Genomic DNA, 12388 nt, shown 5'->3' on the forward strand with positions numbered 1-12388 from the left:
GTTTAACAAATGCCTATTCCAAGATGTGTTAATCATGAAATCATTAACTAAAGATAAAGATGATTGCTCAGGGGGGTTTAGGGTTGGAAGATTACCTACGCCACCTGGTATCCAAGGATCAAACCAACAAGATGTTGATTTACCATTACCTATGTTCCTGGTACCCATAGTCTTAAGGCGAGGGAGTAGTTTGGCAATGCTATTCCATGTCTACGATCCCCTCTTTGCACCAGTTGCTGGATGAAAGACAGAGCGATTGGGAAAATATTTGGCCTTGAGAACCCTTGCCCACATAGCAGAGGGTTCAGAAATAAGTTGCCACCCAAGCATAAGGATTAAGGCTTCATTGTGGGTTTCAGAATTTCTAAGTCTCAGACCACCATGTGTCTTAGGCCGGCATATCTTGTTAGACATTGAATTAATATAATAGCGTTTAATTTGTTTTCACCTTGCAAACTTGACATTTGACTTCTGAAATCATGTATCAGAATTGCTGTGACAATTCAGATGGGGCTGAAATTTTGTGAATGTGAAGATTTCATCGTCCCTTAGGTAACCATTAAAAAGTAATGACTGCAAAGAGGATGTATGAACATACAAGGGAAGATATGACATTACATGAAAGGGGAAATGATTGAATTTGAAGCTTAAATTTGATTTGTAGCTAATCCAGACCATTTCTTAGTTATTCAGTGGTCAAATTTGCCACATCGCTCTTTTACGTGGCAAAATGACAGGCATGGTATAAAGAATTTGTCACTACACATGTTAACAACAAGATTTTCCCAATATAATAGGTTTATCTTTTCATGAGAATAGGTTTCTTAGGCATTTTGTTTATAGGATATCTAACACTAGGTTTCTTAGAAAATATGGTATCTTACGAAAGGTCACAATCAATTTGCAAGTTAAGAGCGTAAAAAGTTGACCTAAGTTGAACAGTGACCTAGGAATTATATATAAAAGAGGAGACTCAAGGTCCTCTCTCTACTAATACGATCCACATATTCCCATTGTGTTGTGAGCATACGGACAAGGTGAGGAAAGAGAAACTAGTCTCCATCAAAGTGATGAAATTTGTTGCAATAGCAAATAAGAAGGATATCAATAGTTTCGTTCTCATCTACTGGAACATACAAGTCAACAGTGAACAGGATGTCTTCTTCCTATATTTATTATTTGTGATTCAAGCATATGTAGGCAAGATCATGATTTGTGTATATAAAAGGGAATTATTAATCCCTACATGTCTCTCTTCTCCTCCATAAAAAATGACCTCCATAACCCCTCATAAACTGAAAAGGGGGGGGGAGCGGGGTTGTGTTCAGATAGGGTCTCTCACAGGTGTAGGAGTCATGCTCCCAGACAGATAACACTTCCCTATTATTTTTATCTAACAATATCCTGACCAAGTCACTACAGAAATGTCATCATTGTGCAACTTGCCAATTCAATTTTGTGAAAAGACCTTAGTCTTGCCCACCAGCAAGTGTATTATTGATCCAATGTTATAGTTATTATTAATATCTATGATTAAATTATGTAAAGTGTAGAGCTTATCTTATTCCCATGCCTAAACTCCAGACTAAGAGAAAAGAATAATAATAAAGAAAAGAAAATAAAAAATGTGATGAAGGATTAGATTAACACTGACTAACAATCCTCTGATTTAAATGTGAATTAAGATATTGCAATGAAGAAGAAATTTTGTAAGGGAATGTCTCTTTTGATAGGAACAGCCATAAGCATAAACTTGCAAGTAACAGCTTATATCTCTATAAATTACAATATTATTAGGGTTTAAACGGAAGAAGCTAAGAAAGACACCTTTGAGGTGACAGGAAAGTCCTTTAACCAATCTTTAAGAATGAGGATTAAAAATGAGAATTAATTACTTGTTTGCTTAGACTTTGACAACTTATCTCTGTACAAATGGCAATGCATGTCTTTTATCTTTTTCTGAATTATCCAATTCCTCGGCAAAAAGAAGTTTGGTATGGACAGATCTACCTTATGCGTGACGCAAACAAATTAGGTGGAACCTGTTTAAGCAAATCGAAACTACCCACTTGGCATACATGTGTGGTAATTTTGTGGATTCAAATAGAATTTTCAAGAACAATGGATCCATTCGACCGGCCTCAAATGAGACTTTGATAGCAATTCTTGAACTAGAACAAATCGAGAAAACCAAAAAACAACTGAAAGTGAAAGGGAACCCATGACTTTGTCAACCACCCTCTAACAAGCCTGTTAGTACCCATTTTTTTTTTTTAAATAAAAATAAAAATTAAGTGTACAATTTGTTTTGGGTTAATTATTATTGTCATAAAGGTCTGTTATTTTTTTAAATGTCACAAGGTATGTATTCTATCACCGTATCACGTAGACAAATGATGTGTGTATTCCGATCGTAGGATAGAGACTACATGGTCTAGATCAATCACGTGTCAAATTTCAAAGCCTAATTTAATTAAGGGAAAAAGAACCTTGAAAGGCAAAAATCCCACCCCTGTTGATGCTTTCGCACATGTTTCCATAGGCCGAATCTTAATCCCCTGCAATCCCCTGTCCGGTCCAGTTCCCCTAGTGCGCCTAACAAGGGGGGCGCAATGACCATTCCACCCCTGCCCGAACACTTTGCCCAGGTGGGGACTACCGGTACCCTCCTCTTATTACAAGCACTAGGCGGGAACTGGACCGGGCAGGGCATTGCAGGAGATAATTTTCCCATATTGGTGTAGGGGTCACGCTACCTTTCAGGGAACCCTCTCCCTATAAGAAAATATCATGTTTGTATTCTAATTGTATTGTCTGATATGCCTTAACCCTCCTTTTTCAATATCCGTTCCGTGGACATCTATAAGTACTTACTGTGAATTAGCTGAAACCACAAAGAACTTTACTAGTATAGATTTTCACTGTTTTGATGGTATCTCTTTGAACATATCTTTGTAGGTTTGTTGTTTTCCTCTTTTTTAATATATATATATATACCTTTCATAAAAAATAAAAATAAAAAATCATTTTTGTATTGACATGCATCATGCCTACCAATACTCTAACTTTGAGTGAGAACAAACACTTAAGATTAACAAAATCATAAAATCAATGTTCATATTTGCTTTGAGACTTTAGAAAATGTCACAATCCATCGTTACATGGATAACTAACTAACCTTTTGTATTTTATTTTAGTCTTAATTTTCTGGCCTAACCGAGTGAGCATGATTGCAAGTGAACCCAAAACCTATGAATGTTAAAAGGCCCATGACTCGGGTAACTAGCCAACCTGGTTCAGACCAAAATCAACCCTCACTGGTTCAAGCACTACTTGGAAATTGGAATATTCTTCCTAGTCTTTGCGGGTAATATTGCTCAATATCAGTTGGAGGATCCAAGTTAAAATGGTAAGTACCACATAGATTCACTGCAACTTGCCCTTTCCATACATGGAAAGCAAAGCATCTTCTTTAGCTTCTAGAATTTGAAAACCATCAGACTTGATCCAAACTCCAAGTATATACATTTATAGGTTACCGGTGTAATATGACAACCCAAGAAACTCCCAAGAGGAAGCTAAAAGAGAATCGTTGTGATTCTAACACTATCCAATTAACTATAAACTTGTTGAGTTTAGAAGTTAGATCAAAGAAATGATGGGTATTAATGACTCCATTTCCAAAATATGGAAGAAACTGAGCGGCCTAGATCAATGGAAGAACATGCTGGACCCGCTCGACATTGATCTCCGGCGATACATCATTCACTACGGCGAAATGGCTGAGGCGGCATACGACGCCTTCAACACAGAAAAGGCGTCTAAGTTCGCCGGAAGCAGCCTGTTCGGGCGGTCGGATTTCTTCTCGAAGGTGGGTCTAGAGATGGCCAATCCATACAAGTATGAGGTGACCAAGTTCCTCTACGCTACGTCTTCAATAGAAATGCCAGATGCTTTCATATTGAAGTCTTTATCAAGGGAGGCATGGAGTAAGGAATCCAATTGGATAGGTTATGTTGCAGTGGCTACTAATGAAGGGAAGGAAATGTTAGGGAGGAGAGATATTGTGATTGCATGGAGGGGAACGGTGCGGCCTTTGGAATGGGCTGATGACTTGAACTTCATATTGGTTTCTGCTGATTCCATATTTGGGCCTGGTTCCGGCGATGCTATGGTGCATCAGGGCTGGTGTTCTATATATACTTCTGATGATCCACGCTCTCAATACAATAAGTCCAGTGCAAGAGCTCAGGTAATTTATTTTGTTCTTCCTCTCTTACTTTTTTGGTTATTTTTTTTAGAATTTTTCTTTAAAAAAGAAGTTAACCTGCATAGTGGACAGGGAATGTTAACGGTACGTGAACAGTTTAGATGGAATTCAATCTGTGGGAATGTTCCGTCTGAAGGGCTATGAGTTGTTTACGTACGTGAACATTCACCCCAATAAAAGATGGCGCAATATGCTTTATGTGATAGTAACTGAAATCGTTTTGTTTCCACCAATCGAATGGAATGGATACGCTCATTGTCATTTAGGAGATGTGTTCTTCTCCTTCCATGAGTTTTACATGTTGACAATGAATAAAATTTTCTTCTACCAAATAAAAAAAAAAAAGTCTGCTTGATCCACAACTCTTTTAAAAATCTTTCATGAGCAAGGTTTTATAAACTTAAAACCAGGGGTTGCGGGATCCGAGAATTGTTCATACTCGGGTCGAATCAGTCAAACTCACACTGATTTGCCTAAACTTAGTATGCCTAGAATCAGGTTTAGTCGGTGTTATGTGCCGGTTCTTTCTTAAGTGTGGTTATTTGTGATTGTAGTTAATTATTAGTATTAATTATATGTATGTATGGGATTGTGGTCATTTATTATATGAAGTTATTAAAAGTGGGATGAGTTGTAGGGAGAAATTGTAGGAGTGGGAAACTGGGTAGTTAAGATTATCCGTATATTTATTGATGAATGAAGTAGAAAGAGCATAGAAAAATTATTAATTTAATTCTTGAGTTTATCTTAAGAGAGGATTAACGGCCTCTCAATTGCGCCAGGACGCCCGACTTTGTCCGTAAAGCCAAATTTCTACATTCTCCCCTATATTTTCTCTTATATTTAATTTTTTTTTTAATTCTATTTTTCTCTCCACCAAGATCCACGAACGTAACAGTCGGATTCAATTTGTCCAGTCTATTCCAATCCGAGTTTCAAAACCCTGTTCAAAGAAGACAACTGAATCGTTTGAAGGTTTTGTTGCTGTTGAAATCTGAATGATGACTTGTCAGAGAGATCAGCACACCCCCTTAAACCAAAGAGTGAGAACAAGAGAGGTACAGAGTTGAACTTTGTTGAGGACTCTCCAATGCTTCAATCAGAATCCAAACAACAGGATAAGAGTTTGGGAAGATGAAAGAGAATAGTGAATGGAATTTCACCTTCTTATATATACAAGGGTGTGTGAATCTGACTTCTTGGCATGGTGGTGGAGAGTCTAGGCCTATATGCCTATGAATGGTGCGCTAAGACCTTTCTGTTAGAATGGGGATGCACCTAGACCTTTCTGCATATCGAGGGCGCCTCCAAACTATTCAGTGTACCGAAGATGCACCCTGACGCCTCTGGCACACTGCAATGTTGACTTTGTATATCTATGTAGTAATAGCTCAAATACCTTGTTCTAACCTTGCCATGTGTCAGCCTACCGTAAACTGGTTGATTTTAGGTACATCAGGTTTTATCGAAAGGAGTTACAACCCATATAACCAATAATCTTAGTATTCAACATCCTCTTGGGTCTCACTCAACAAAAACTTGGTGGTCGATCAACTCAGCTAATTCAGGTCATTTCTTAAATATCCAACGGTCAGATTTGCCAAATCACTCTTTTACGTTGCAAAATGAAAGTCATAATAGGAAGCATTGTCACCACACATGTTAACCCAACAAGATTTTCCCAATATAATAGGTTTATCTTCCCATTATAATAGATTTCTTAGGCATTTTGTTTTTAGGTTCTCTAACACTAGGTTTCTTAGAAAATATGGTGTCTTACGAAAGATCGCAATCAATTAGCAAGTTGAGAGCGTAAAACCCAAGCAAAGCATCCTAGATCAACCTAAGTTGAACCTGACATAAGATTTATTTGACTTATGTAAATGTGTATATAATTAAAAATTCAGAACATCCAAATTCTTAACTCTTTTCTAACAAAAAAAAAAAATATATTCTTACCTTTTTAATAATATACTTATCCGGATAATTGGATTAGATACATATTCATATGTATCCATTCTCCTATGACTGAGATTCATTTTGAAAAGGTGAGCATCTATCGTTTTAAACTCCATACTTCTTCGGGAAAGAATTCATCAAAAAAGAAGCATGGCTAGGTGAAAACCGCCTCTCCTCTTTCTTCATCATCAAGGCACTTATCTCCGGTGGATTTTTCAGAATTTGAATAGTTAGTCGGCATGCGGATCTTTATCATCTCAGGTTTTTTGTTCGGTACAATTGTCCGATTCCTCTAATAGGAGGTGAAAATGACGATCTAACCCTTACCCGAACACATTATCAAGTGGGGTCTACTTCTCTTATTAGAGGCATCAGACATCTGTACCAGACAGAAAACCTAAAAGGATAAAAATTCATCGACATGCATGAAGAGTCGAATCCCATCATTATTGCCTGGATCTTTCCTAGGAGGTTGTGGAGTTTTATTACCTCGTAATGCGGTGTTAACTAAGCAAGAGTTAGAGTACATTGAACAGGGAATTATTCAAATAAAATATATTTGATATGTTCACGGGAATTATTCCCATTCAAGAGTTAGATTGCATTGAATAGTTCAATTCATCTAACGGTTGCCAAAAAGAAAAAAAGGAAAAAAACCCAAAGAGAACATTTTTTTTTTAACGAAGAACCAGAAGAAAAAATAAATGAATAAAAAGAGGAATAGATATATCTGAAGTGATGGACGTACTTTGAATCAAAATTTTCGGTGGTATTTTAGAACGAAAAAAAGAAGAAAATAATCATCTCAAAAAGAATAGAAAACGTTGGGCCTAGAACCCATTTCATATTGTTATTTTTGGGAGAATGTTTCCTGTTTGAGGTGTAACCTCTCCTAGCACCCCATCTCTCTTTCTCTTTCTTTTCTCCATGAAATGACTTCTCTCCCCTTTTATTGAAGGATTTTTATCCACTGCTGTGCACTGCAGCGCTGTTGTGCCATCGTGCAACGTAGCAGCGGACATGTGTGCACAGTAGGCCCCACTATGCACACATGGCCACTGCTGCACCGCATGATGCACACAGCAGCACCTCCAGTACTGGAGCGAATAAAAATCCTTTACTAAATCGATGGAGATGCCCACGTTGGTTCTCGCTGCAGTGTAACTTCTATTACTGGGCAAGAAACTTAGAAACACCTTCCCTTTATTTATTGTTTATGCAAAAGTGTTGATTTTACTTTGAGGTAGCTTTTTACTCACTTCCGTTTACTTTATTTTATTCTATTTTTTATAAAGGGGAGCACTGCCCCTAAGCCCTGACACAAAGGCGTGTGAAATGATTACCACACCACCATGGAAAGTCTGAATTTTTCAGAGATGCCATGATCATTTCGTGTGCCATGTCTCTTGGCGTAGGGGCAGCCTACCGCTTGTGCACAGGTAAGGTTCTATTTTCCTTTTCTAAAATATATGATCATTTCTGCACTTCACTTCACTTCACCTCAAGAAATTCTGCCTTTCCATGGTAACTAGTAAGGTTCTCTTACCATTTTCTAAAATGGGCTCATGTTCTCTATGCCGCAGCGCAGGCTGCGCCCAAACACAGAGACCTGCCACTCAGGGGGCAGGGTGGTCATTGCACCCACCCCATGTGTCTGAGCGCAGCCTACGCCCCCGACACAGAGAAGTTTCTCCCTTCTAAAATATATGATCATTTTTTTTTTCACTTCACTTCACCTCGCGTGTGTTTCATGACAGAGCCTAGGCCCACACTTTTCAATGAAGTAGCACTACCATTGATTAAATTGTTTATTGGATGCATCTCAGGTTTTGGGTGAGGTGAGAAGACTGGTGGAAAAATTCAAGAACGAAGAGATCAGCATAACTATAACAGGCCACAGCTTAGGAGCAGCACTTGCAACACTAAACGCTGTAGATATAGTTGCCAGTGGAGTGAACAAGCCCAAGAACCAGCCAAACAATGCCTGCCTAGTGACCGCCTTTGTCATTGCCAGTCCCCGAGTCGGAGATGCCAACTTCCAGAAGTTCTTCTCCGGTTTGGATGACCTTCGGCTGTTACGCATACAGAATGTTCCCGACGTTGTCCCCAACTACCCGCTCGTGGGCTATGCCGATGTTGGACAGGAACTAGTGATTGATACTCAAAAGTCTAACTACTTGAAGAGTCCGGGCAATATGGCAAGTTGGCATAACTTGGATGCATACTTGCATGGTGTCGCTGGCACACAAGGGTTGACTGGAGAATTCAATCTGAAAGTTGATCTTGATATCGCACTTGTGAACAAGAACATGGATGGTTTGAAGGATGAATATCTTGTGCCTGTTTCATGGTGGGTTGAGAAGAATAAGGGGATGGTTCAAATTGCAAATGGTTCATGGAAGTTAAGGGACCATCAAGGAGACAATGATTTTGGGGTCTGAGTGTTCATCTTGAATAGTCTCAGTATGATTTGTATTGTACTTCCATAATCATAATCTAATCTCTATTTGTTACACCATAAAATGGGCACCCAATGATGATGAGACACGTGGCATTTAGAAGAAACCCAATCGGTAAAGTTTGATGGGTCATATCCGCGCAAGATTCCCCCCCCCCCCCAAGATGCATGGGATCGGCACGATTTAGCCAAACAACCAGCAAGATGAAGAAATCCACTTTGACTAAGTCAATTAACGTATCCATGCCTTGTCATGTCACCGCCAACTAGTATGGTTCTCCCACCAGAAAATCATGTCCTACACCATTACAATATTTATGAACATTTATGAATGCTCACCAAACAAGGGTCCCTAGCAAGTAGGAGGCCTTATCAGGTAGGGACTCTCTATCACCTGATAATCAGGAACACTCCATCTCTTGACAACCAGGAGGGCTCCATCACCTGTCAGATCAGGATCTTCTCGTTACCACATCACTCTGCCAAACCAATCCTATAAATAAGAAGGTAATATCCCATGCAAAAGGATCACCCTCTTAAAACTCATATTGTTTCATCTATTTGTTAAAGAGACCTAACTTAGGCATCAAGGAGTCTCCCGTCAAAAGCCACCAGCCCTCATCTCCCTTGTCTATCTGTTTCTCTGTGCATATTCAAAATCTCTGTAAATCTAATGATTTCATCTCAGATAGATAAAGATATGAGATCTTCACGATATGTTAAAGATGATAGGAACCCCTCTGGTTCATTAAGCACAAGTTAGAAACTAGAGCTGAACTCTAGGGAGAGTGGGTTTTCAGGCTAAAGATTACAAATAACCAAGGTTGTGGTTACAATAGAACAGAAGATGTTATATGTTCTGCAGTAGTGATACATTGGAGATGTCAAGGGGAGGAATGGTGTAAGGTCCCACAAGTATACTTGTGGCGATCTCTCTGTAAGCAGCTTCGGTAAGATGTTGACCATCCCAGTTTACATATAAAGAAGGATCCTCACAAATTGTTGAACCACTATAGCTACATTGCACCGATGAATTGTAATGATATGGACCTTCACCTCCACAACATGCTGCAAGTGCCCCCTTCAAGAATCCTGCCATAAGGAAATATATAAATTTTAAAGAAATTTCACTATGTAATAAGGATCCATATTCAGGGCAGATTTGGTATGATTTCTGATATGCATAAAATCAACCCACCAATTGGTGATCGATATGTGGCAGTCTGGCAGGAGACTAGGCTAGAACAGGATTAGGTTAAAAAACCATCTCATTCCTTTGGGACTTGGACTCTCTGTGCACAACAAATTTAGGACTCTTTGTAAAAGAAATTCCCAATGATGACAAAGATTCTCTTTTACACTACTTATTGGGATTAGGGCTACATCACTCCCCCATTTCCTATAAATAGGAAATGGGTCAGAAGGTGGAGTTGAGCTCGTCTTTAGGGAGCCCAACACGTTCAAGGAGCATCCAACCGTTGGGTTGTGCAACACACATTCCTAGGGCATGCATTGAGATGTGTGCAACATAGCCCCACCCTTGGATGCCCCCTGGGCGTGCCTTGGGCACTGAGCTCCCCAGAGAGGAGCCAGATCCCAGAAGGTAGGGATTCCAATTCTTTAATCTCTTCTCTTGTCTATTGCTCTTTCAACTCTGACCCTCTCTCTTGCCCAATCTGAAATTGATTTCATGAATTGCTCTTCAATGAGAACATGGTTAATTTGATGGATAAAGTCAATCTCAAATATTTCAAGAATAAGAAATCCATCTTTTTTTTTTTTCTTGTGGAGGCGGGCGGTTTTTCGAAATCCATTTTAGTTCAAATCCTTGAATGGTCTCTATATTTCTTTGAGAGAGGCCAGCGATGGGAGACGAGGCGGACGGAATGGTGGTGGTGATGGTGGGGATGCGGTAGTGATGGTGGTAGGGAGGTGATGGCGGTGATAACCGTGGTGGGGATGATGGTGGGGCAAGGTGTTGGTGGCAAGATGGTGGGGGCATGGTGGTAGTGAGAGTGTGAGACCATCAAGAGAAGAAGAAGGCGATGCTTTATTTTTAACATGAAATTACTACTTTATCCATCAAATTAACCATGTTCTCATTGAAGAGCAAGAGTGAAATCAATTTCAATTTCAAAATTGAATCAGCTCCTCAGCTATTTCACCAAAAGGAAAAAAAAAAAAAAAAACAAAAACAGAATCAGTAATTTTCGAAATAGATGTATGATAGTAGGAAAGTATACCGAATTGGTAAGGAGACCGAAAGAAACGCATAGCTGCATTATAATAGTCGGCATAGATTATTGAAACATTGGGATAGAGTTTTCGTAGCCGATCCAACTCTTTCTGGAGGACATAGTTGTGATACTTTACCAAGTGATTCGGCCATTTTAAGCACCCTGTCCCAAGCTCATAATCTCCCCTGTTTGAGCTTCGAAATCGTGATAAATATATTGTGAAACATCCAATTGGAAAATTCCCAGGGACCACTAATGTTGCAGCGCCATGATCGATCAGTGTCTGCCATCAAAGGGTCCCATAAATGTCAGTGTTATAACAATTTATAACTCTATTCATTTCTATTTTTCCTAATACCTGAATTGCAGAGGATATGGCTTTAATAACTTCAGGTACAAATGATAGAACCTCTTCAATGCTTATCCCTTGCAGCAATGGGTGGTTGTAATCGTTTCCTCCAATCTCTCCTATGAGGAACAGAGATCTTCTAAAACTATCTCTGCAACCTGCAACACAAGCTATTCACGTAGAGCTTTGGAAACAGAACAAGAAATTGTCAAATTTTCCCATAAACATATATATACTTACCTGAAGAAGAATGGCAAAGGGAAGGCAATAGTTCTCTGAACCAACCAAGTTGATCTCCCAAAGAGTTATTAGTGTATTGATTGTGAATGCCTCTCTTTCTGAAGAAATCGTTATCTAAAGCAGTAGCTCCTCCGACTGCAAAATTCACTCCTTGCTTGAAATCCAAGCTGCTATTTAGTGACAGATATGGAGGTAACAGTGGGAGTCCCAGATACTGAGCTGTACTCAAAAAACGAACACATTAGTCTTTCAATTATAATTAGTACCAATACAAAGTTGAGCAACGCACCAATGAAATCGACTACCAAACGGCCATTGGAGCATCTACCGGTGGGATGATGGAAATATGTCATTCCATAAGGGTATCGGCTGAGAAATGTATGATTATTGGCTTCTTGACGGAGTAAATTTCCGGTGTCGGTGAGTGAATCCCCGAAACTGAAAATAGATTTGTAGTAGCAAAATACAGGATGTGGGTTAGCTAGAGCTAGTATTAGTAAAATGTGAATAGAAAGGACCTGCAAATTAAAGGGGAGGTAGAGCTGAAAATGGAAGGCCATTGATTGGCACAGGAAAGTTCCAAATGGATCCTCTGTTGGTTGCAGTGCATATGAGAGTTGGACTGGAATCCCATGGTTTACAGGCTTATATATAAGCTAGTGGGTAGAAAGTCTACAAACCCCGAGAGGAGGAATGAACAAAAATCCAGAGCTCTCATTCAAAATTATCTTGATTCAGACAAGTGTTGGTTAAACAACAGTCCAGGGATAAAACCATGGTTCCCTAGGGAAACCAATATACAGAAAAATTAGGGTTTTGCATGCCCAGGGTTATCCCATGGTGTCCCATGGGTGCCCTATTAAATTTTAGGGTTT

At 39.3% G+C, this 12388-nt stretch overlaps 2 protein-coding genes across 2 annotated transcripts; one reads left to right on the forward strand and one right to left on the reverse strand.

Moving 5' to 3' along the window:
* Positions 1–3640: 3640 nt before the first annotated feature.
* LOC122640797 (phospholipase A1-IIgamma-like) lies at positions 3641–8737 on the forward strand. Its single transcript, XM_043834044.1, has 2 exons — positions 3641–4252; positions 8056–8737. The coding sequence occupies exons 1-2, from the start codon at positions 3656–3658 to the stop codon at positions 8668–8670; spliced, it is 1212 nt and encodes a 403-aa protein (XP_043689979.1). The 5' UTR covers positions 3641–3655; the 3' UTR covers positions 8671–8737.
* Positions 8738–9537: 800 nt separating this feature from the next.
* On the reverse strand, positions 9538–12073 carry LOC122638743 (GDSL esterase/lipase At1g28570-like). Its single transcript, XM_043831593.1, has 5 exons — positions 11803–12073; positions 11514–11732; positions 11283–11431; positions 10931–11207; positions 9538–9779 (listed from the first exon to the last, which is right to left on the reverse strand). Exons 1-5 carry the CDS (start codon positions 12071–12073, stop codon positions 9538–9540), a joined length of 1158 nt encoding a protein of 385 aa, XP_043687528.1.
* Positions 12074–12388: the final 315 nt, after the last annotated feature.

The sequence above is a fragment of the Telopea speciosissima genome, chromosome 9 (genome assembly GCF_018873765.1).
Source record: "Telopea speciosissima isolate NSW1024214 ecotype Mountain lineage chromosome 9, Tspe_v1, whole genome shotgun sequence".
Lineage (NCBI taxonomy): Eukaryota > Viridiplantae > Streptophyta > Magnoliopsida > Proteales > Proteaceae > Telopea > Telopea speciosissima.